The 26,971-nt window shown below is 42.2% G+C and overlaps 1 protein-coding gene across 1 annotated transcript in view; it reads right to left on the bottom strand.

Annotated features, from left to right (window-relative positions):
- The window catches only part of LOC129855779 (FH2 domain-containing protein 1-like), a 61,508-nt gene that overhangs the window by 13,982 nt on the left and 20,555 nt on the right, over positions 1–26,971 (bottom strand). Inside the window, exons 2-8 of the mRNA XM_055923793.1 lie at positions 24,446–25,362; positions 15,734–15,795; positions 8,136–8,238; positions 7,532–7,617; positions 5,954–6,054; positions 2,910–2,980; positions 2,514–2,621 (exon numbers count right to left, since the gene is read on the bottom strand). Of these exons, the coding sequence (XP_055779768.1) occupies positions 2,514–2,621; positions 2,910–2,980; positions 5,954–6,054; positions 7,532–7,617; positions 8,136–8,238; positions 15,734–15,795; positions 24,446–24,979 (1,065 nt within the window). The 5' untranslated portion in view covers positions 24,980–25,362. The remainder of the gene's footprint in view (positions 1–2,513; positions 2,622–2,909; positions 2,981–5,953; positions 6,055–7,531; positions 7,618–8,135; positions 8,239–15,733; positions 15,796–24,445; positions 25,363–26,971) is intronic.

The following is a 26,971-nucleotide window of genomic DNA, read 5'->3' as shown; positions in this document are numbered from 1 at the left end:
TTTTTTGAAATATAAATACCAAATTCAGTATGGTTCATTTTAGAGACGGCCATGATATCGATGATAAGTTTCAAGTTGACAGGCCACTGTGGTGTCAATTTACATTGGTTTATATGGACAAGGAAAATCAGAGTTTTGGTTTGTCAATAACTTCGCCATCTTTTGGCCAATTCCTTAGCTTTTCAACTAAGTTAAGACATGTACCATAGGCCTACATTCCACATTTTGTGTGTACTTTCAGCATATTTTAACATATTAGTATATGTGCTAATATGCACCTACTGGTATAGTGTGGCCATCTTTGAATGCATCAACGTAGGGACTATTGTGACCAAAGACCAAATTTGGAGTGAATCTGACTTTTATTCCATGACAAGTTTCTTTATGAATATTTTAAGCATTAGCGTAACTTTGTCAAAAAAGTGAATTGTTAATAGTTTCCTTATTTTTTAGGATATGAATGACAAACTTAACATGGTTCATCATGGTAATGTCTCTGATGAACCTAAACGGTTTCAAGTTGTTAGGCCATTGTGGAGTGGATTTACAAAGGATTTAAATGGACACGTAAAATCAGATTTATCAACAGCTCAGCCATTCTTTTTGAAGTTACTCATGGCCTCTAGTTTCTGTGTGCTTCGCTCTGAACTCTGAATTACCTGGATTGTAGTTGAGATGACATTAAAAGTACATAGTGCAAGTTATCAATGCTGTTCAATAATCTGCACAGATTATTATAGCAACTGTGAAGATTTCTACAGACCTGCGACCTTTGCATGCTATTTTGAACATGCATGCTTTCTATGATTACATAAGAAGACATTTGTAGTTACAGTAACCTCAAAACGTGGCTCTGGATGTGTTACTCATTTTAAAATTGAATAAGTACTGTTACATTAGTTTGTAAAATAGCCTAACTTTAGGCTATTAACTGTATTACAAAAGTTATATTTGTAATACAATCATCAACATTTAAAGGGAATGAATCTAATGCTTGGATAGTTTAATCTGAGCCACTGGCTTAATCCTATTCTTTAAATGATATTTTTGGTTTAGTTGGAGACGTGAATCCAAAATATCATTTGTTAACTTGTGGGCAAGTTAATAGGAAAAAGTTCATTGCAAAAGTGATATTGAATAGTGTTTAGTTATACACAAACAAAAATCAACATTTGAAGGAATTGTATCTTTTGTACCACTGACTTAGTCTGACTTTAATTCCAGTTTGTGTACAAATTAATCATTGATATGTTGAAATAACCATCTCCATCTCAACCAAAAATCCAATCATATCAAACTTTAAACACACTTTAAATAAAGTTTGATTTGATTTAGTCCTACTATTTTAACTTAGAGATGGAGATGTGAGATGGAGATGTGAGTCCAACATATTAATTATTAACTTTAATAATACATTTCAAATCAACCAAAGCTTGAAATCCTAGGCCCATATGCATTGTCTATTTTTAGTTGAACCCTGGGTTGACTTGAGACAATATCTGTTGATGACTTTGCAAATTCTATAATAATAATAATAATAAAAGGCCTAATATAGGCCTAAATAGTATCATTGATGATATATGACAACATTTGTTCTGTTAAACCCACCCCTTGAAAATACTTTGATAACAACAGTTCATCTATTTAGTTATTAAGAGATCTCTCAAAAATCATTCTCACTGTAACAAATTGGTAGTAGTCAGTGACAAATATTAAAGCTAAGCAGAGCTGGGCTTAGTTAAAATCCTGGAAGTACATAGTGCAAGTTATCAATGGTTGGTTATCTTTGAATGCAGCAAATGGATGGCTGTAGATAGATCAACTCTCCAGTAGGAGGTGCTGCCCAGCTTATAGCTTTTTTCTGATAGTGGATATAACATTGAAGATCTGAAGTAGCTTCAAATGTACAAATTCAACAAGGTATGTCTATGTTGAAAAGTGGTTACCATGATGACATAATCCTGTGGTTGAAATTTTACCCTCAAAACAACAGTTGATGACTTTTTGCAAATCCAATGTATTTTCCACCTAGATTCCATCTCTCAATACATTGACAAATAACATTAAAACAACGTTGATACAACCAGTTTGTTCCCAGTGGGGAGTGTCTGTACTCTGGTTGAATGCCAAAAGGATCTACAGGTCAGCACACTGACTCATACACCCAAATGGGGAAATTTCATTTTAAAGTGAGCATGACCAGAAGAAACCTGAAGATATTCCTGCACACTGCTTGCTTACAAAGTGATTCTCCACTAATCTGTCTCTCTGTGTGTCTCCTCCAGTGTGTATGTGTGTCTTCTCCTGTGTGTGTTGGGCATGTCTGTTTGTTCCTCCATTATGTGTCTCCTCCAGTTTGTCTGTCTCCTCTAGTGTGTCTGTCTCCTCCAGTGTGTCTGTCTCCTCCAGTGTGTCTGTCTCCTCCAGTGTGTCTGTCTCCTTCAGTGTGTCTGTCTCCTTCAGTGTGTCTGTCTCCTTCAGTGTCTCCTCCCATTTCTCTCTGTCAGACTCACCAAAGCCACGAAATGCAGCAGGTTCATGCCCGGTTTGTTGGCCTTGGTGTCAGCCAGCGAGAGGAGCGATGACAGCTTGAAGCCCACGGCGTTGCCCGCGTAACCACCCTGTGGGACGGGGAGGAGGATAAACGAGCAGTGTCATAGTGGTGCCATAAAAGCCATTATCCCACCTTAGCCATCGTCATATCAGACAGATAAGGAGAGAGGAGAGAGGGGGGGGGGGGGACTAGACAGATGTTACAGATTGATTGAGAGAAAGAGAGACCAAGTGAGTGAGTGAGTGAGTGCGTGAGAGAGAGAGAGGGTGAGTGAGTGATTGAGGAGAGAGAGGAAGAGAGTGAGGATAGATAAATAGAAAGAGGAAAATTAGATATAATGGCATCGTTGGCTTACAGCGTTCAGGATGTTTCCAGCCTGCAGAACCAGGTGGAGGATGGCGTGTAGTTCCTCACAGGTCATCAGCTCTACAGAGAGAGAGGAGTGACGGGTCAATACAAACCCATAGCACGCAGAGCATTCAGCAGTAACCTCCATCAGATCTGGGCTTCAAATAAATTGATTAAAATACTTTATCTGTGCCAAGCTGAGCTTGCCTGGCTTAATAAACGAATAGAAAAGTCCCAAAACTGCAAACCCCGCCCATCTGGCACTCCAGGCAGAATCAAGCAAACGCTCAAAGTATTTGAAAATAATTTTCAAGTATTTCAACCCAGGTCTGCCCCCCCCCATCAAACACCATCACTGGTTGGAATTAACTTCCACCATACAGTTCCCTTCCACTATAACTCAAGCTAGCTTTCAACTGAGATATACAGCTGTATAGAGATGCTGTCATAGTTTTAGCATGAATGTAGGCCTATTGATATTTCAAATACTGTGCAATACAGCTAGCTACTCATTAGGAGTGATGTCGGTCCCCACCAAGAGTCTGGTTTCACTAGTAATCACAATCAGGAAGTAGCTTGTCTGTGACTTGCACTTTGTTTAAATATAAAATGGACAACAGCGAAACAAAATGCATCATATATGTACATGCACATCCTAGATCAAATGCTATTCATGATGAGATGGAGTAAACACAAAAAACACCCACAAAATAACGACGGCTCAAACCAACTTATCCAACGTTGCAGCAATGTGCAGAGCCGTGGTCAAGTGGATAACACTCCTGGCACATGCCAGATAAGGCCCTGTACTGCAGATCAGGGTTCAATGCCTTCTTTCTGTGTCTCACTGTCTTCCATCCATCTACACCTGTCTAATAAAGCACGCCAAAAAACCTTGCAGCTATAACCTCTTTTATGTAACATAACTCCGCCCAGAGGCCTAATGTTGATGAAACGATTCTTCATTTTGGCCAAGTGCCCTGCCGAGCTGACATCTCAATTCAGCACTGCCGCGAAGAGGACGCGGTGCATGAGCTTCCTGAGAGGGAAGCCAATAAAGTGTGGCTGAGGGGTGAGAAGCTGTGACTCAGCTAAAATGACATTGAGCCTCGTTCAGCTTAGAGCAAGGGGGGGTTGGTGTGTCAAATATGTCTCACCATTTATTGGAAGCTTTGTAAAAGCCCCAAATTCGCTGAGAGGTGAAACTCCATGTAAGGACGTTTTACGACTCATTCAAAAACCCTGCGCTATGCCCTAAAAGGCCTCACAATGCAGGTTTTTCAGCAGCCTGCACTCTCAAGACATGTTTAGCTTACTAAATGTATCAGGGCAATTAATTTGCTAAATTGGTGCTGCTCTTTAGGCACTACCAAGCTCATTTGAATGTATTAGCTACAGTAGCTGCATACCAACAAATCATGCATAGGTCCACTGTACTACAATAAATGTCAACGTGTTGCATATTTCAGAGCCCAAATGACAAAAACAAGTCGACTATGGATCATATGATTGGTTTCAGCCGCAGTGCTTACTGGGCACCCTACAGTATAATAACACTGACACACCGCGGCCATTCGCTGGTTTCAACTGTTTGTCATCACGGCCTATTTTGTCCTTTGAAATCATTAACCATTAAACAAATGGTTAACCAAATGAGGTCTACTGTCCCTACCCCCGAAAAAATCTCTAGGTGCATCCATCCACGTCTCAATATATCTGTAAATACAGTATGTATCTCAGTTTCTTTCTATCTCTGTATTTAAATGTCTCTTCATTGCATGAACCTCAATTTCTGTCATTAACCTGAAAACCTCCTCTGCATGAACCCTGCATCCAGAGGTTGGAAGCAAAATCATTTAGTTCTGAACAGAAATATACATTTCTTGGTTCCGTTCCACTTTTCTAACCAGGAAAATAAAGTTCTGAAACGGTTCGAACCCAAAAAAAGTACTGGTTTGTATCGTTCCTCTCTGTTCCTTTTTAAACCTCTAAAATATATATATTTTTTTTACATTTAGCTCAACATTAATTTACTTCACCAATCACTGCAAGTAGAGCAACTTGCTGTGGAGCAGGTAAGCAATTTAATGTGTATAGGAACGTAGTTAAGAGCAAATTGTATTTTGCCGTAACAGCATAGTTTAATCATAATGAAAGACAAACTGTGCTGCCAGTCACAGCGTAGGGAGCAAGATGAAACTGACATTTTGAGGGTGAGGAGAGAGCGAGAGAGGATGGCGGAAGCATGCTTTGAAGCACTAAGCATCTTGTTATGATATGCATTATCTGAATTAGACCAACACAATTTTACCTACGGAGGAGCAGCTTCTATGGTGGAACTTTGAATATCTTTAGCTAGAATTAAAAACATGTCTTATCTTTTAGTAGCTAATCAATCCAACGCAAAACATGAAAACTATAGTATCCTTAACTAGCATTGAAAAAGTAAATCCATTCTTCTCTAATTAAAGATCTCTCCCTAATTTCTGAATTATGCTTGTAATGTCGTCAGTAGGCTACAGTAACCTATGCTTCAGAGGGGAGGGGCAGGTAGCCTACACACACCCACTGGCAAAGATTTACAGCTGGCAAGCATACGCTGGAATAAGTTTCTGAGTGACAGAATGAGGGCTTTGCATAGGCGCTTGGTTGTGATTTTTGTCGGACAGGAAGAAAATGCCCGGAACATAAAATAACGTTATTAAGCGATTCCCATGCTTTTAAAATAATGGTTTTGTTCCGGAACAATATAGATCACTTTTGTTTTCGGTTCGGGTTCTGTTCCTCAAATAATTTTGTTATTTTCCGGTTTTCTGTTCTGTTCTCTGAACCGGTTCCAACCCTTACCTGCATCTACCACTCATCTACTTTATATATTGGTCCGAATACAGCGCCAGCTCAGATGACACGTACGCACCCGTGCACACACTGGCTCCTCGTTACACCTCAGTGCTGCGACTCAGATATCTAGGTCTCCGGTCGATGGTGTGTGGCAGCACCAGCGGGCGGCGGTGGCCGCCAGCGGGGGCAGTGGTGTGTCAACATCATTACCTTTGGTGGCCACGCGGATTACATCGATCTCACGGCTCATCACAGCGCAGGATGGAAAGAACTCGTCACGCAGGACCATGGCCTCGATGCGCAACTCAAACCTGGCAGGGGCGACAGAGAACAGGGGGTGTCAGATTCACTGGCACAGGGAACAGAATAGTCAATTGACTATACAACTCCAGGCCCTCAGTTTCGAGGGTCAAAGCACTGCTGGTTTTCATTCTCTCCTAATCAGGTACTGCCTTGATCAGCCTGTTGCATGATGACGAGGAAACCCATGGCCCGGTCCTAAATGACTTTGTGTGACGAATCACACCTGGTCCTAAATATCAACAAGACCAAAGAGATTTGCATAGACTTCAGGAAGCATACAACACTTACCTCTGCAACATCTATCAGAGGTCAGAACATAGAGATTGTAGAAGAATACAAATATATGGGTGTCCTCTTGGACAATAAGCTTCAGTGGAGTAAATGTACAGACCTGATCTTAAAAAAGAGTCAACAGAGACTGTACTTTCTCAATTTTAATGTCGACTGTTCTATACTGACTCTGTTTTACAAATCTTTCATTGAGAGTATTTGAACTTTTTGTTTTGTTTGTTGGTTTGGTAATGCCACTGTCAGCCAGAGAAATATACTGCGAAGGATTATCACCACAGCAAGCAAGGTACTTGGAGTCAAACAGACAGGCCTGGATGAGATCTTCAACATCAGGGCCCTCCGCAAGGCTCACAAAAACATTTTAGACCCAAGCCACCCCCTGTAATCGGACTATGAACTACTTCCCTCTGGGTGCAGGTATACGGCACCCCCCGGGATGAAAAACAGAACTAGACAATAATTTGCGCTAGTTGTGATATCCCTCCTAAATAGCTCGGGTTAATGTTCCTATCGACCCAGTAAGGCCAGCAAGCTAGTCTCTTTTTATTGGTATGTAACTGTTATGGAAGTTGTATTGTCAATTTGTTTTGTATTTAAACACCACTTTAAATGTGTACATGACACTGCAACAAAATTTCCCCATGGGGTCAACAGAGTCAGTAAAGTAAAGTATGACTTACACTTGGCCTTGATCAATTAACTACCAGGGGCGAAAAACAGTAGTAGCTTAGCCCTCGAAGGGCAGTAGAATTGACCTGAGGTACAGCACCAGATACTGCACACCCGTTTATTTAATTGAAAGAAGTACTCAGTAAATTTCTCAAACCTGCACAGTTTATGCTTTACTATGTAACCATGCATTTTCCTTTGGAGCAAATTGAATTGCAGAATGAACAGTTGTGGGTACTGGAAAAATACTAGCAAGGTAGACTCATGAAGATATGCTTAAAATGGCTGATAAGTGAATCAAGATGTGATTGATTCATGTAGTAACAGGGACGGACTGGGTCCAGAAATCGTCTCAGGCATTTCAAACACACCGGCCCATGTTTTTCCTCGGGGCCCGAACACCAGCCCATTTATTTTGTTGAGGCCCTCACTATTAGGAAAATAATGATCCTTCTGCACAAAGAAAAAAACGATTTAGACCAGTCGTCATTGAATGGGCCAGTCGGCTAAATGAGTACAGCTTACCGAGGCACCTGGATCAACAGGTACATGAAGGAGTCTGCCAGGGTCAGTTTGCTGGAGTCCCCTTTGAACTCCCTCAGTTTCTTTACCTGTGGATGTGATAATAAACATATGAATGTGTTCCTATGTGGCTCAGTTGGTAGAGCATTGTACTTGCAAAGTTGGGATCATGGTTTTGATACCCACTGGGGCCACCCATATGAAAATGTATGCACACATGACTGACTTTAAGCCGCTTTTGATGAAAGCGTCTGCTAAATGCCATTAATATTATATTGTGCTGCAATATGTGCAATCCATAAGAACCCAACCTCAACAACACAAATGTACCTTAAACATTGTTTATGTACACCGTAACTTAGACAATGTCTGTCATTAAATTATTGTGCTCCATCCATTTCAGAATGATTTACTGGTTTTTATATCATAGACATGGAGGAAACCTATGCTAGCTGGGATGTGCTAGTATCCTATTCAAAAACTGTGGTGCATTGCTTGGCTGGTACATTGTGTTCTCACACACACACACACACACACACACACACACACACACACACACACACACACACACACACACACACACACACACACACACACACACACACACCTCTTCAGACTCGGGCAGGAGTTTGAGCAGGTCTTTGAGGAGATCAGCTCTGTACAGCTTGCCGTCTCCCTGGCGAATGTCCTCCACGATGGACAGATTGGACCTGGATAAGATGAACACAGTGATAAACCTTATAGTGCATTATGATGCGGTTATAATGCATGGCAAGATGTTATAAGCATGTGCAGTATGACCCCATTATAATATCTTATTATCATCTGAATAAAAGCCATTTTGAGTCGGTTGACAATTTGCTGCAGAGACACTTAACATACATTGCCTTGTTATAAGAGGCTCTTACATGCTCGTAACAAGTTATAAGCATTATACTCATACATTAAAGAAACACAACATATTATACACCTTATAATAGAACATCTTAAAGGCTCATACAAAACAAGTTATAAAGCCTTATACCCATTGCCTGAAATGGTACTGAAATGAGACAGTCAGTTAATTCATTGGTAAACAGCACAGGCTCTCACTCTATGTCTGCACAGAGCAGTAAATCCAGCCAATCCTCACACAGGCACCTTGATATGTGAGCCCGATGCCCAGGCCTAATGTGGATTTATGAGCCATGGGACTGGAGAAACCATGAATTGAAAGGGATTTGGGGAGACGCGGTGGGAGCACGTGCAACTGCAACAACATGCTGCTAATTCAGTAAGAATGCATTCTCTGGAAATTGGGTTGTGTCATATCAAATCGGGGGGAATCACGTAACATATGATATTATCATTGGTGGTAAACTGTAAGGGGGAGAATGTACAGTTGAAGTCAGAAGTTTACATGCACTTAGGTTGGAGTCATTAAAACTCGTTTTTCAACCACTCCACAAATGTCTTGTTAACAAACTATATTTTTGGCAAGTCGGATAGGTCACCTACTTTGTGCATGACACAAGTCATTTTTCCAACAATTGTTTACAGAGATTATTTCACTTATAATTCACTGTAGCACAATTCCAGTCGGTCAGAAGTTTACATACACTAAGTAGACAGTGCCTTTAAACAGCTCACAAAATTCCAGAAAATGATGTCATGGCTTTAGAAGCATCTGATAGGCTAATTGACATCATTTGAGTCAATTGGAGGTGCACCTGTGGATGTATTTCAAGGCCTACCTTCAAACTCAGTGCCTCTTTGCTTGACATCATGGGAAAATCAAAAGAAATTAGCCAAGACCTCAGAAAAAAATTTGTAGACCACAAGTCTGGTTCATCCTTGGGAACAATTTCCAAACGCCTGAAGGTACCACGCTCAGCTGTACAAACAATAGTACGCAAGTATAAACACCATGGGACCACGCAGCCGTCATACTGCTCAGGAAGGAGACGCGTTCTGTCTCCTAGAGATGAACGTACTCTGGTGCGAAAAGTGCAAATCAATCCCAGAACAACAGCAAAGGACCTTGTGAAGATGCTGGAGGAAACAGGTACAAAAGTATCTATATCCGCAGTAAAAATGAGTCCTATATCGACATAACCTGAAAGGCCGCTCAGCAAGGAAGAAGCCACTGCTCCAAAACCACAATAAAAAAGCCAGACTAAGATTTGCAACTGCACATGGAGACAAAGATCATCCTCTGGTCTGATGAAACTAAAAAATGAATATTTGGCCATAATGACCATTGTTATGTTTGGAGGAAAAAGGGGGAGGCTTGCAAGCCGAATAACACCATCCAAAATTATGCGGATATATTGAAGCAACATCTCAAGACATCAGTCAGGATGTTAAAGCTTGCTCGCAAATGGGTCTTCTAAATGAACAATTACCCCAAGCATACTTCCAAAGTGTGGCAAAATGGCTTAAGGACAACAAAGTCAACGTATTGGAGTGGCCATCACAAAGCTCTGACCTCAATCCTATAGACAATTTGTGGGCAGAACTGAAAAAGTGTGTGCGAGCAAGGAGGCCTACAAACCTGACTCAGTTACACTAGCTCTGTCAGGAGGAATGGGCCAAAACTTATTTGTGGGAAGCTTGTGGAAGGCTACCCGAAACGTTTGACCCAAGTTAAACAATTTAAAGGCAATGCTACCAAATACTAATTGAGTGTATGTAAACTTCTGACCCACTGGGACTGTGATGAAAGAAATAAAAACTGAAATAAATAATTCTCTCTACTATTATTCTGACATTTCACATGTTTTAAATAAAGTGGTGATCCTAACTGACCTAAGAGAGTGTCACGTTTCTGACCTGTTTTCCTTTTTCTTGTATTTATTTAGTTGGTCAGGGCGTGAGTTGGGTGGGTTTGTCTATGTTTGATTTTCTATGTTGGGATGTTTGTGTTCGGCCGGGTATGATTCTCAATCAGAGACAGCTGTCAATCGTTGTCCCTGATTGAGAATCATACTTAGGCAGCCTGGGTTTCACGTGTGTTTTGTGGGTGTTTGTCTTCCGCGTAGTCGTTGTGCCACACGGGACTGTTTGTCGGTTTGATTTTCTATTTGTTATCTTGCTTCATATAGTGTTCAGTTCGATGCTAATGAATTATGGACACTAACCACTCCGCATATTGGTCCGATCCTTCTCGCCTCTCCTCGTCCGAGGAGGAGAAATATGAAAGCCGTAACAGAGAGGGAATTTTTACTAAGATTAAATGTCAGGAACTGTGAAAAACGGAGTTAAAATGTATTTGGCTAAGGTGTATGTAAACTTTCTACTTCAACTGTATGTTTCAAATGTCTAATTAGCCTTGTTAGCAATATCAACCTGCCTCTTTTCTGCATTCAAGATTCCCATCGATATGAATAACAAATAACATACTGTAAGTAGTTCGAGTTACTGTTAGCAACAAATTTGTCTGTGAGTGACAATATACTGTACTGCACTAGCGACTGTGTTACACAAACGAAAGTGTCCAAGTCCAGTGTGGACGAGGCAGTGTTGATAGGTGCACTTGTGATAAGAGTCAAATACTATGAAAATACCAGGGAGAGCCATGCAAAACGTCCTATGAGATCAGCCCTCTGGCCCTGTACACACTCAAGTTGTACAACTGATGTAAAACGCATTTCAAATCAAATCAGATTCAATTGTATTTGTCACATGCGACGAATACAACCTTACAGTGAAATACTTACTTACAAGCCCTTAACCAACAATGTAAAAATAAATAAATAAGAGTAAAAAATAATTAAACAGCAGGAGTAAAATAACAATAGTGAGGCTATATACAGAGGGTACCGGTACAGAGTCAATGTGTGGGGGCACCGGTTAGTCGAGGTAATTGAGGTAATATCTACATGTAGGTAGAGTTAAAGTGACCATGCATAGATAACAAACAGAGAGTATCAGCAGCATAAAAGAGGGGTCTGGGTAGCCCTTTGATTAACTGTTTAGGAGTCTTATGGCTTGGGGTAGAAGCTGTTAAGAAGCCTTATGGACCTCGACTTGGCACTCCGGTACACTTGCCGTGCAGTGGCAGAGAGAAATGTCTAGGGTGACTAGGGTGGCTGGGGTCAATTATTAGGGGCTTCCTCTGACACTGCCTGGAATAGAGGTCCTGGATGGCGGGAATCTTGGCCCCAGTGATGTACTGGGCCGTATGCACTACCCTCTGTAGTGCCTTGCGGTAGGAGGCCGAGCAGTTGCCATACCAGGCAGTGATGCAACCAGTCAGGATGCTCTCAATGGTTCAGCTTTTGAGGATCTGAGGACCCATGCCAAATCTTTTCAGTCTCCTGAGGGGGAATAGGCTTTGTGGTGCCCTCTTCACAACTGTCTTGGTGTGTTTGGACTATGATAGTTTGTTGGTGATGTGGACACCAAGGAACTTGAAGTTCTCAACCTGCTCCACTGCAGCCCCATCAATGAGAATGGGGGCATGCTCGGTTCTCCTTTTCCTATAGTCCACAATCATCTTCTTTGTCTTGATCACGTTGAGGGAGAGGTTGTTGTCCTGGTACCACATGGCCAGGTCTCTGACCTCCTCCCTATAGGCTGTCTCATCGTTGTTGTTGATCATGCCTACCACTGTTCGGCAAACTTGATGATGGTGTTGGAGTCGTACCTGGCCATGCAGTCATGAGTGAACAGGGAATACAGGAGGGGACTGAGCATTCACCCCTGAGGGGCCCCTGTGTTGAGGATCTGCGTGGCGGATGTGTTGTTACCTGCCCTTACCACCTGGGGGCGGCCCGTCTGGAAGTCCAGGATCCAGTTGCAGAGGGAGGTGTTTAGTCCCAGGGTCCTTAGCTTCGTGATGAGCTTTGAGGGCACTATGGTGTTAAACACTGAGCTGTAGTCAATGAATAGCATTCTCACATAGGTGCTCCTTTTGTCCAGGTGGGAAAGGGCAGTGTTGCGTGCAATAGAGATGGCATCATCTGTGGATCTGTTGAGGCGGTATGCAAATTGGAGTGGGCCTAGGGTTTCTGGGATAATGGTGTTGATGTGAGCCATGACCAGCCTTTCAAAGCACTTCATGGCTATGGTAGTAATTGAAGAAGGTTACCTTAGGGACAGGGACTATGGTGGTCTGTTTGAAACATGTTGGTATTACAGTCTCAGTCGGGGACAGGTTGAAAATGTCAGTGAAGACACTTGCCAGTTGGTCAGCGTATGCTCGGGGTACACGTCCTGGTAATCCGTCTGGCCATGCGGCCTTGTGAATATTGACCTGTTTAAAGGTCTTACTCACATCAGCTACGGAGAGCGTGATCACACAGTCATCCGGAACAGCTGATACTCTCATGCATGCTTCAGTGTTACTTGCCTCGAAGTGAGCATAGAAGTAATTTAGCTCACCTGGTAGGCTTGTGTCACTGGGCAGCTCGCGGTTGTGCTTCCCTTGGTAGTCTGTAATAGTTTGCGAGCGTGCCACTTGCGACGAGCATTGGAACTGGTGTAGTACGATTCACGGTGTACTACACCGGAACCGGTGTAGTACGACTCTCACGATCCGGGTGAGAGTCCCGCTCCTTGAAAGCGGCAGCTCTAACCTTTAGCTCAGTGCGGATGTTGCCTGTAATCCATGACTTCTGGTTGGTGTAAGTACGTATGGTCACTGTGGGGACGACGTCATTGATGCACTTATTGATGAAAAACTTGGCACAACCATTGTGATACAAGGGAGAGTCTGCACAAAAATAATTACACAAGCATTGTGGAGACACCGCACAATGGTTGTGTAAACAACAATTAGTATCACAAAAATATCAGTTGAATCACACCCATTGTGTCAAATGTGTTGTACATCAGTTGTACAAGCTGAGTGTATACAGCACATGCCCTGTGCTGGCATGCAAATCCCGAGCTACAACTCTCTCCCAGTCTACCACACCACAGTGAGTTAGCATTAGCCACTCCAGACTGCTTATGTAATACATAGGACTTATTGCAAGCCAAAGCTATTGCCACCAATTAAACATGAATGAAACAGTGGACCTTTTCTCCTGGATTATCAACCCAGATAATCTGAGGGTCCGTTTTGTGATATTACTAAAAACCTTCTCTGTGACTGTATTTTGTGTGTGTGTGCGTGTGCGTGTGCGTGCATGTGTGGGTGTGTGTGTGAATGTGTATTGTATGCGGTGCATTGCTCTTCCGGAGTAGATATCTTCAGGGTCAATAATGCTATATTCCTCAGTAAATGTAGGAAATGGTCCAAAGAAATTATAATTTTTTACATAAAACAACTTTGCGGGGGCCTTTGAAGGACACATGCACAGACAGTGATGTGGTAAGGCCAGACTATACTTCTTCTGCAGGCCATCATGTCCCCACGCCATACTTATTAACTGTGTGTCTGAGCTGAGGAGAGCACTGCCAGTCACACACACACTGAATAATACAGTATATGCCCAGTCAGGCTGGGTAAAGAAATACTTTGATTAAAAAACCAACTCCAGGGGTTTTTCATTAAAACTACTGCTGTATAAAACATGGAGATTTTAGGGTGAGGGACTTCAATATCCCTAGACAGAAACTTTAAAATATCTAAAATGAGTCTAAGCCTTATTTAAACTTTACGTATGTACGCAACGCAAGAACGCAATGAAATATGCAAAATGGCAATCCTGCGTAGTTGCGTTAAGTTACAAAATGCACATGTTTGCATATTTTTGCTTTGCAAGAACGCAGGACCTCCAATTTGTGTAGCTAATTCTGTATTTCCGTTGTGTACACGTAAGACATAAATTAGACCTAAGACACTTAAATAGGACAGAAAGCTTGGAGCTTGGGGACTTTCAGACAAGGGACTCTGATCCTTATGTGAGTTTTCAAAAGTCTTAGACAAGAAACTTCATTACGATACCGCTATGTCCTTCGTGGTCAGCCTTGTTATGACGAAGTTTAATACAGAATCGGAAACCTTTATCATCTAGCTTTTCTTGGCATTTAGGGAAATTGTAGCCTGCAGACACTGTTTCTGCATCCAACTGTGCAGCAGTGTCGTCTTGCCAAATAAGACAATGACAAGCATAAAAAGATTGGCAAAAAAGCTGGAATTTACCCAAAGGATTTCAATAGCATTTTGATTTAAACACTATACTGTCATGGCAAGTTGTATTACAATAAAGTATCTTCCTATATAGAGTAGTAGGCCTCAGTGAGCACTTCAGTCTGAGCGCATGGTAGGTCACCTTGGGAGTTGGGACCATTTAGCATTTGAGCTACGTTGTTTCGCGATGGAAAAGTCAGCCAGATAAAATAAGGGCTAAAGCTGTGTCTGATTACTCTAGGGACCAGTGGGAGGAGAGCTGGGCTGTCCACTAAGCACCTGGCCGCTATGGAGACAGGTACAGAGAAACAGACAAATGGCGCAAATATGCACACACGAGCGTGTGGGAGCATGCATGCATGCACATGCACGCACACACACCTGCACAGAGATATACTTAAAAACACACAGACAAACAAACACCTGCACAAACACGCATGCACATACAAACACAGGACACGATTCACAGGTCATGCTTTGAACAACAAGTGCAACAGGCACAGATAGTTCAAACTAGTTGTACTATAATTGGCCTCGCCCCTCTATGGAAATACCCTAACCCAGTGGTCCTCAAACCTGGTCCTGGAAACCCAAAGGGGTGCAAATTTTGTTTTTTTGCCCAAGCAAAATCAAATCATCATCAAGCTTTGATGATTTGAATCAGGTGTGTAGTGCGAAGGCAAAAACAAAAATGTGCACCCCTTTGTGTCCTCAGGACCAGGAATGAGAACCACTGCCCTAACCCAATGACAACTATACAGGGGCATCAGTTAGCCTAGCAGTTAGAGCGTTGGGCTGGTAATCGTAAAGTCGGTGGTTTGAATCCCCAAGCCGACTAGCTGAAAGATGTGCCTTGAGCAAGGCACATAACCCTAATTACTCAGGTAAGTCGCTCTGGATAAGAACGTCTGCTAAATAACTCAAATCTAAATACAAAGAACTCCATAATTACAGGCATACATGCACACACACACGTGACCTTATCCCCAAGTGGTCAACCTAGCGTGCCGGACTAAGGACGCCACCAGTTACACAACAGCGTTGTATTTCACGCAAGGCGTCTCGTTTCTATCCCTCAGGCCGATTGGTGGAATTTCATGCACGCTTTATGTAAACTAATCTAACAGAACTGGAGGAAGACTTACTTCTTGAATTGCTTGAGGAAAATGCCCACGTTCATGCCCCGCTTGGAGTCCAGAATGCTGATCTGAGAACAGTAGAAAGAGAGGAACATGATTCAGTACAGGAGGATATATGTGGGAGTGATGGTGATGCTAGATTAGGGTTGCAAAGCTACCGGTAATTTACTAAAGTTACCGGGATCTTCAATAATTTTGGTAAATAACATGGTAAATAAATGACTATACAAAACATTAAGAACACATGCTCTAGTGCTTAACAATTACAAACATACCCATTACATGATGCAGCCACCACTATGCTTGAAAATAATGAAGAGCAGTACTCAGTAAAGTGTTGAATTAGATTTCCTCCAAACATAACACTTTTTATTCAGGACAAAAAGTGATTTACTTTGCCACATGTTTTGCAGCATCACTTTAGTGCCTTGTTGCAAACAGGATGAATGTTTTAGAATATTTTGTATTATGTAGAGATCTCCTTCTTTTCACTTTGTCAATTAGGTTAGTTTTTAAATCAATCCACGATTGTGCCCGCTCAATACATGTCAGACATGCTTTTAAGTTATGTACCAAGTAGGTTCCTCAGGTCCTCTGGCACTGGCCTTTTAACTATCCCAAAGCCTAGGACCAAGAAGCATGGAGAGGCAGCCTAGTTATTATGCCCCCAACCTCTGGAATAGCCTGCCAGAGAAACTGAGGGGGGCTGAAACTGTAGACATAATTAAAACAAAGATCTTAAAACACATATTTTTAGTTTTGCTTTTCCTTAGGGTGCTTTTTAGTTGTAGTTGAGATACAAAACAATAAAGTGAACTACTGAAAACCGAAACAGTTCCGTGTGGAACACACAGACACGGAAGACAACCACCCACAAACACAACAGAAAACAGGCTACCTAAATATGGTTCCCAATCAGAGACAATGACTAACACCTGCCTCTGATTGAGAACCATATCAGGACAAACGAAAAACCCAACATAGAAACACAAACATAGATAACCCACCCAACTCACGCCCTGACCATACTAAAACCGTGTGGTCCCGTGTGGCTCAGTTGGTAGAGCATGGCGCTTGCAACGCCAGGGTTGTGGATTCAATTCCCACGGGGGGACCAGGGTTCAATTCCCACGGGGGGACCAGGATGAATATGTATGAACTTTCCAATTTGTAAGTCGCTCTGGATAAGAGCGTCTGCTAAATGACTTAAATGTAAATGTAAATGTAAAACAAAGAAAATACAAAAGAACTAAGGTCAGAACGTGACAATGTGTAGTAAATATTTCAGCTTTTATTTTCATTGTTTTTTATTCGTTTTTCCCCTGTAAAGCACATTGCGTTGCATTCCATGTCTGAAATGTGTTGTATAAATAAAGCTTGACTTGATTTCATTTATTATTGTAGATTAACTACAATGTTGTTGAGCCATCCTCAGTTTTCTTCTATCACAGCCATTGAACTCTGTAACTGTTTTAAAGTCACCATTCAATGTTCAAATCTGAGTTTGTGTGTTGTATGTAAATAATATTAATATTTTAGCTTTGACCGAAACACATTTAGATGCATCTGGAAATTATGGGCAAATGAACATTCATGGATATAGTCTTCTTAGAAGGGACAGGAATAGAAATGGTGGGGATGTAGCACTGTACAACTCAGAATCATATACATTTTAAGAGGAGGGATGACCTTAATGTCAAATAGAGGCACTATGGGCTCAAGTACATCTGCCTCACCAGGCACCCATATTGGTGGGATGTGTGTATAGACCTACTAGCTCTAAGGTGTCCTACAGTGGGGCAAAAAAGTATTTAGTCAGCCACCAATTGTGCAATTTCTCCCACTTAAAAAGATGAGAGAGGCCTGTAATTTTCATCATAGGTACACTTCAACTATGACAGACAAAATGAGGAAAAAAATGCAGAAAATCACATTGTAGGATTTTCTATGAATTTATTTGCAAATTATGGTGGAAAATAAGTATTTGGTCAATAACAAAAGTTTCTCAATACTTTGTTATATACCCTTTGTTGGCAATGACAGAGGTCAAACGTTTCTGTAAGTCTTCACAAGGTTTTCACACACTGTTGCTGGTATTTTGGCCCATTCCTCCATGCAGATCTCCTCTAGAGCAGTGATGTTTTGGGGCTGTTGCTGGGCAACACGGACTTTCAACTCTCTCCAAAGAATTTCTATGGGGTTGAGATCTGGAGACTGGCTATGCCACTCCAGGACCTTGAAATGCTTCTTACGAAGCCACTCCTTCGTTGCCCGGGCGGTGTGTTTGGGATCATTGTCATGCTGAAAGACCCAGCCACGTTTCATCTTCAATGCCCTTGCTGATGGAAGGAGGTTTTCACTCAAAATCTCACGATACACGACCCCATTTATTCTTTCCTTTACACGGATCAGTCGTCCTGGTCCATTTGCAGAAAAACAGCCCCAAAGCATGATGTTTCCACCCCCATGCTTCACAGTAGGTCTGGTGTTCTTTGGATGCAACTCAGCATTCTTTGTCCTCCAAACACGACGAGTTGAGTTTTTACCAAAAAGTTCTATTTTGGTTTCATCTGACCATATAACATTCTCCCAATCTTCTTCTGGATCATCCAAATGCTCTCTAGCAAACTTCAGACGGGCCTGGACATGAAATGCCTTAAGCAGGGGGGCATGTCTGGCACTGCAGGATTTGAGTCCCTGGTGGCGTAGTGTGTTACTGATGGTAGGCTTTGTTACTTTGGTCCCAGCTCTCTGCAGGTCATTCACTAGGTCCCCCCGTGTGGTTCTGGGATTTTTGCTCACCGTTCTTGTGATCATTTTGACCCCACGGGGTGAGATCTTGCGTGGAGCTCCAGATCTAGGGAGATTATCAGTGGTCTTGTATGTCTTCCATTTCCTAATAATTGCTCCCACAGTTGATTTCTTCAAACCAAGCTGCTTACCTATTGCAGATTCAGTCTTCCCAGCCTGGTGCAGGTCTACAATTTTGTTTCTGGTGTCCTTTGACAGCTCTTTGGTCTTGGCCATAGTGGAGTTTGGAGTGTGACTGTTTGAGGTTGTGGACAGGTGTCTTTTATACTGATAACAAGTTCAAACAGGTGCCATTAATACAGGTAACGAGTGGAGGACAGAGGAGCCTCTTAAAGAAGTTACAGGTCTGTGAGAGCCAGAAATCTTGCTTGTTTGTAGGTGACCAAATACTTATTTTCCACCATAATTTGCAAATAAATTAATTAAAAATCCTACAATGTGAATTTCTGAAATTTTTTCCCTCATTTTGTCTGTCATAGTTGAAGTGTACCTAAGATGAAAATTACAGGCCTCTCTCATCTTTTTAAGTGGGAGAACTTGCACAATTGGTGGCTGACTAAATACTTTTTTGCCCCACTGTATCTGGATGATTTATGTACTGGGTTTGACCAGGCCACAGATAGTAAAAAAGAGATGTATTTATCTTTGGTGATTTTAATATGAATGGGAAGGATCATAATAATTCAAATAGAACTAAGTTGATGAGATATGCCGAGAACTGTGGTTTGAAACAAATGGTTAATGATACTAATAGACCATCAAATAAGTTGGGTCACCGTTCAGACACGTGCATTGATCTGATCTTCTGTAATATACCATTGCAATGCTTAAAAGCCAGATCAATGCCAATGACAGACCATAATATTGTGACCATAACCATGAACACCAAGGTTCCAAAGAAACCCCCAAGGATTGTGGTCAAGATACATTTTTAAACATTTAATCATGAGCTATTTCAAAATGATTTGGCTGCTGCACCCTGGGAGCTGATTTGTCTAGAGGATGATTTGTATCACACTACAGAATGTTTTATTGATTTGCTCACTGATGTAATGGACCATCATGCTCCAGTGAGAAAGAGTACAGTTGGGGCTTGTCCATCTCCATGGATTGATGATGAACTGCGTGAGGATTTTTCTCAAAGAAATATTGCATATGTCTTAGCATCCAAATCTAAACTAGAAATTGATGAACAGAATTATAGATCAATACGTAATTATGCAGTTAAATTCAACCGTAAGAAAAAAACGTTATTTTACAAAAATGCTTTTATTGATTGTAAAAATTATTTGCAAAAGGTATGAAATACAGTTAAGGGAATACAGTTAACTTGGTTCTGTATGTTGTGGTCCCGTGTGGCTCAGTTGGTAGAGCATGGCGCTTGCAACGCCAGGGTTGTGGGTCAATTCCCACGGGGGGACCAGGGTTCAATTCCCACGGGGGGACCAGGATGAATATGTATGAACTTTCCAATTTGTAAGTCGCTCTGGATAAGAGCGTCTGCTAAATGACTTAAATGTAAATGTATGGAATACAGTTAACTTAGTACATCTATCTCATCGTGGAGGTTGATGGGAGAACAAAAACAAAACCAGCTGATATTGCAGATTTTTTTTTACAAAGAAATGAATTTACTGAGCGATAATGTAAACACCCATTCTTCCAAACAAGCTATTGTCCAATGGATTAATGATTGTATTATGAGCAAAAAAGCCTACTCTTTTTGTCTACAAATGGTGTCATTAGAGGACGTGTTAAACCTGTTGAAGTCATTACCCGATGGTAAATCTACAGGTTATGATCGTATGGACAATTTTTTACTTCGCTATGCTGCGCCCTAGATTGCAGCTCCACTGAAATACATATTGAATTGGTCACTGGAAAAGGGGACATTTGCAAATGTATGGAAGCGTGCTAAACTGTGTCCTATCCCGAAAGACAGCAAAGAACCCATTACTCCTGCCAATAGTCGACCAATTAGTCTACTCCCTTCACTCAGTAAGATATTGGAGGGTATTGTGAGTAGACAAATACGGGAGGACATGGAAAATAATGATCTGATTACAGCCAATCAGCATGCTTATCGCAAAAACCCTTCCACTACCACTGCATTGGTTGACATGACTGACCAGTGGCTCAGTGCTATCGATAATGGCAGGTTTGTGGGTGTACTATTTTTAGATTTAAGTGAGCATTTGATTTAGTGGATGATGAAATCATTTTGACAAAATTATTGCATTATGGTTTTAAGGAGGTAGCATTGAATTGGGTACAGTCATATCTAACTGACAGGAAACAGTCCACCTATATCAATGGTTCATTTTCTTCCCCGCATTCTTATCGGCAGACTCAATAGCCCTGGCTTCTCAAATGAAGGCCTCGCCTGGTTCACCAACTACTTCTCAGATAGAGTTCAGTGTGTCAAATCGGAGGGCCTGTAGTCCGGACCTCTGGCAGTCTCTATGGGGGTGCCACAGGGTTCAATTCTCGGGCCGACTCTTTTCTCTGTATACATCAATGATGTCGCTCTTGCTGCTGGTGATTCTCTGAACCACCTCTATGCAGACGACACCATTCTGTATACATCTGGCCCTTCTTTGGACACTCTGCTAACAAACGTTCAAACGAACTTCAATGCCATACAACATTCCTTCCGTGGCCTCCAACTGCTTTTAAATGCTAGTAAAACTAAGTGCATGCTCTTCAACCGATTGCTGCCCGCACCCTCCCGCCCGACTAGCATCACTCCTCTGGACGGTTCTGACCTAGAATATGTGGACAACGACAAATACCTAGGTGTCTGGTTAGACTGTAAACTCTCCTTCCACACACATTAAGCATCTCCAATCCAAAATTAAATCTAGAAATCGGCTTCCTATTTCGCAACAAAGCCTCCTTCACTCATGCTGCCAAACATACCCTTGTAAAACTGACTATCCTGCCGATCCTTGACTTCGGCGACGTCATCTACAAAATAGCCTCCAACACTCGACTCAGCAAACTGGATGTAGTCTATCACAGTGCCATCCGTTTTGTCACCATAGCCCCATATACCACCCACCACTGCAACCTGTATGCTCTCATTGGCTGGCCCTCACTACATATTCGTCGCCAAACCCACTGGCTCCAGGTCATCTATAAGTCTTTGCTAGGTAAAGCCCCACCTTATCTCAGCTCACTGGTCACTATAGCAACATCCACCCGTAGCACGCGCTCCAGCAGGTATATTTCACTGGTCATCCCCAAAGCCAACACCTTCTTTGGCCGCCTTTCCTTCCAGTTCTCTGCTGCCAATGACTGGAACTAATTGCAAAAATCACTGAAGCTGGAGTCATATCTCCCTCTCTAAATAGCACACCCAACTACCTCAAACCCATATCATTACTTACCCTCTTGCTCTTTTGCACCCCAGTATCTCTACTTGCACATCATCATCTGCACATCTATCACTCCAGTGTTAATGCAACATTGTAATTATTTTGCCTCTATGGCCTATTTATTGCTTACCTCCCTACTCTTCTACATTTACACACACTGTACATAGATTTTTCTATTGTGTTATTCGACTGTACGTTTATCCTACTGTACGACTGTACGTTTTCCTATTTGATCATCGACTGTATCCTACTTCATTTGTACACACTGTATATAGACTTTTTCTATTGTATTATTGACTGCATGTTTGTTTATTCCATGGATGACCTGTGTTGCTTTTTGTCGCACTGCTTTGCTTTATCTTGGCCAGGTCGCAGTTGTAAATTAGAACTTGCTCTCAACTGGCCTACCTGGTTAAATAAAGGTGAAATAAAAAAATAAAAAAGCTTTAAACTGTGGAATACCGAAGGGCAGTTGCCTTGAGCCACTTCTTTACTTAATATATACCAAATGACCTTCCTTATGTCTTATCTGAAACTCAAGCTGCTATATTTGCTGATGATACTATCATTTCTACAGCAAGACAATCGGTTCAACAGGTACAGCAAGCTCTACAAGTTGATCTGGAAAATATCAGGAGTGGGTTTGCCGGAACAAACTCGTCTTAAACACCAAGAAAACCAAAGTTATGTTTGTCTGTTCCACCAGGAAAAGGTCAACATAGCATGGGATACAATTAAGTATGGGGGGAGTACAAATTGAGGAAGTGGCAGAAACCAAACTACTAGAGTGCATGTAAAAAAAAATATTATAACTGCATGCATGATCAGAAGGATAGCTAAATATTTCCTTGGAAAGATTCTTAAGCAAATAACCCAAGCATTAATTGGGAATCAGGTGAGCTAGTGTTCTGTGGTCTGGGAAAATGCATCATCAAGTTAAATTAGGAGGCTGCAGATTGCACAGAAGAAAGCAGCAAGGATTTCTTTTATTTCATAATATACACCATTTAAATCGGCCAAACTCTATTCACAACAGTATTCAGTTGGTAAGAGACAGACATTCAGTAAATACTAGGAATAGATTGTCCACCATCTATGTGTTTTCCAGACAGAAAAGACTGTTAGAGTATTTATCTGGTCGATATGTCAGTGTATTATGTCTGTTTGTATGTGAAAATGTGATCGTATTATAAATTGTATTTTAATGCTTAAGGACTCTTGGAAGTTTTGTCCAAATGAGGACTAAAAGAGATCTTGATAAAATAAAATAAAACCATTGGCCTCGTGGTGAAATCCCTGAGAAGTCAGGGAGTCAGGAAGGACGCCTGTATCTTTGTAGTGACTGTGTGTATTGATACACCATCCAAAGTACAATAAATAACTTCACCATGCTCAAAAGGATATTCAATGTCTGCTTTTTTATCCATCTACTAATAGGTGCCCTTCTTTGTGAGGCACTGGAAACCCTCCATGGTCCTTGTGGTTGAATCTGCGTTTGAAATTCACTGCTTGACTGCGGTACCTTACAGATAATTGTATGGGGTACAGAGATGAGGTAGTCATTAAACTAATATTGCACACAGAGTGAGTCCATGCAACGTATTATGTGACTTGTTAGTACTCCTGAACTTATTTAGGCTTGCCATAACAAATTGGGTTGAATACTTACTGACTCAAGACATTTCAGTTTTTCATGTTTAATTAATTTGTAAACATTTCTAAAAAAGCAATTCCACTTGGATATTATGGGGTATTGTGTGTAGGCCAGTGACAACATCAATTTAATCCATTTTAAATGCTGGCCATAACAGAACAAAATGTTGAAAAAGTCAAGGGGTGTGAATACTTTCTGAAGGCACTGTATGTCCTACGTACAATCAAAGGGTTCTCGGGAGTAGAGCACAGCATGTTGCTATATTTGGAGTCCCTTGAGGAATAGGGGTTGTGAAATAACAGCCTATATTCCCTCCAGGTTGCTCAGACTGTGACATTAGCTTCACTAAGCCTCACGCGGGCATAGCTTTACAGTTCGTTCAAAGCCTTTTTCAGGGGTATACACTGATTTACACTACACTTGCCATTGACACGTTTCCTGTTTCGAGACACGCATGCCGTAAAATTGGCTTTTGTATCGGTTAGTATTATTTCCATCCCTCGAGACAAAGCTGATTGTGCTGTGCTGTTAAGTAGTTGTGTAAGCTTGTGTTCTGTGATAAGTACAGTGACTTCCAAGAATAACCTTTGAGTTCAGGTTCAGGTTCAGTATACTGTCTGTCTATACTGCTCTTGTTGTCAATTTATGTTTTGTTATATTGTTTTTACTATAGAGCAAACTGCCATACCAACCAGTCAATCTTAGTCATGTTAACGCAAACCCAAAACTCATTGTTAAGCACATTATACTGCTAACGTCTTTTTCTAGTGAAGTGGACCTACCAGCACTCTTATGTCCTGTAATTCCACCAGTAAAACATTAACAGGTCAGGGCGTATACCCATCCGCCATTCACAATCTACCCAGTCAGACTCACCTCGTCCTTGTTCTCCTTGAAGGACCTGGAACGGGTGATGCGGGCTGAGGAGCATCCACCGATGGCGGGCACACCCTCCTGGCCCTGCGCCTCCTCCTGCTGGCCGAACAGCTCCTCCACGGAGCGCACGTCGATCTGGTACTGCTGCTGGCAGCGCACGGCCATGGTCCAGATGTTGGGCTGGCCCCGCACCTTCTCCTCCGGGATGGGCTTCCAGAAAAAGCTCCGCACCCTCCGCTTCTTCCGCACACCATGGCTGGAGAGGGAGGTTGGTGGTGGGGGAGGGGGAGGAGGGGCGTTCGGGGGCAGGGGTGGTGGTGACGGTGGGGCGTAGTGGTGGGGTAGTGTGGTAGGGTGCAGGGGGGGTTCGTTGGGGAAGAGAGAGGGGAGATTAGAAGGTGAGGGGGTGTGGCCCGACATTGGGGAGAGGTCGGAGGTGGTGCTGGTGGTGCTGGCTGTGGTGGCGGCGCTGCTGCACTCACTGCTGCAGCTCTCGGTCTCATTAGCCAGCGACGGGCTGCTTATAACATGCATCACACTAGCGCACCATTAGGGTGGGGCCTAGTTCTGAGAGTCCACTGCGTCAGATTCTCTCTGCCCTCAATTTCGCTCTCAAGAGTTTGAAGTAGCCCAATCAACTAACAACCTTTCACGCAACTTAAACTCAAGTTATTCAGGTATGTCGAAGAAATTATAAACTGTCTGTGGTTTTAAAAACTAATAAAATCACGGGTCAAGGGTTAAATGTCAAAATAGCTCGAGCACAATAGACGTTCTGTCTAGTCACGGCGAGGTTAACATGCTCTCTGATTCCGTCTGTCTCCATCTTGCTGCCCGTATACCATCACTTCAAACTGGGCCTTGGTAGGGTTCTGGCGCGTTCTGTGGAGGTCGTCGTTGGGGGAACCACCATGGACCTATAGGGAGGTACAAAAACAACACAAGAAAGGATTATTTTGGGGGCAGCCATGCGTGTTGTCCCCAGGATAATCTAAATTAGGGGAAATTGAGGGGTGCGACACATCAAAAGAGAGAAGGGGGAACCACCCCGGTCGAGGGGAAACCACAATAGGGATATGACAGACTCCATTATTCTTTTGAAGCCCTTGAAGTCAACCTGCTGGGTGTAAAATGTCTGGTGACACTAGTCTACACATACTTACGCCCAGGGTTACTGGAAGGTATCCAAAGCACAACATGGATTTGCCAGGAGCGTATTTAGTTTTCCACAGGTTAGCGAACATGCCATTTCTTTACACTTTCCCTTTGTGGATTTTAATATAGTTTTAGAGTATTAAACCATTGAATTGGATTGATTTACATTTGTACTAAAATTCCCAGTCCACTTCTCTGTGGAAGTTTTCTCATGTAGGAGTTAAATATCATAAATTGTATGATAGGTTGTTCTACTGACCTACCTTTATGACTGGGAGTGGACTGACCAATCTACTACAAGAGTGACATCATCTTAGACCTTTGCATAAAATGAGTAATACTCCATCGACGTTCACACAATAACCCACATTTCAATATGCAAAGCACCTGATATCACAAAGACAGCTGTTGCCACAGGAGCGGCACAAAACATAAAGGTCAACTTTGAGAGAAAAGTACCTCAAACCATAACGAACCACCTTAAACGACCAAAACAACTGCTGCACTCCCGAGTGGCGCAGCGGCCTGAGGCACTGTGTCTCGGTGCAAGAGGCGTCACTCCAGTCTCTGGTTTGAATCCAGGCTGCATCACATACGGCCATGATTAGGAGTCTTATAGTGCGGTGCACAATTGGCTCAGCGTTGCTGGGGTAGGCCGTCATTGTAAATAAGAATTTGTTCTTAATTGACTTGCCTAGTTAAATAAATAAAGGACCTTAGTTTCTACTGAATATGATATATTATTCTTGTAAGGAAGCATTTGAACCAGTCCTGGCACAATGATCATATTGCCAACTGACATTTACTCCTGAGGTGCTGACCTGTTGCACCCTCGACAACCACTGTGATTATTATTATTTGACCCTGCTGGTCATCTATGAACATTTGAACATCTTGGCCATGTTCTGTTATAATCTCCACCCGGCACAGCCAGAAGAGGACTGGCCACCCCTCATAGCCTGGTTCCTCTCTAGGTTTCTTCCTAGCTTTTGGCCTTTCTAGGGAGTTTTTCCTAGCCACCGTGCTTCTACACCTGCATTGCTTGCTGTTTGGGGTTTTAGGCTGGGTTTCTGTACAGCACTTTGTGACATCGGCTGATGTAAAAAGGGCTTTATAAATACATTTGATTGATATTTCATGCAAAGCCTGATTGCTTAAATGTTGTTTTGTGTTACATGCCAAAATCATCTTAAAGTTACTATATTGAGCTACACAGTCAATTTCAATTCAGGATGATTTGTACATTGAATGCAAAGCATGTTAAACCTGTCTAGGATCAGCGTGCCGCTAGCGGCACACCCCCCCCCCCCCCCCCCCACTGAAAAACCAGTGCCGCGAAATTCAAAAAAAATATTTTTTTAAAATATTTAA

Source organism: Salvelinus fontinalis, chromosome 5, assembly GCF_029448725.1.
Source record: "Salvelinus fontinalis isolate EN_2023a chromosome 5, ASM2944872v1, whole genome shotgun sequence".
NCBI classification, from domain to species: domain Eukaryota; kingdom Metazoa; phylum Chordata; class Actinopteri; order Salmoniformes; family Salmonidae; genus Salvelinus; species Salvelinus fontinalis.
The sequence above is the reverse complement of the archived record's forward strand: the minus strand, read 5'-3'. Positions and strand labels throughout refer to the sequence as shown.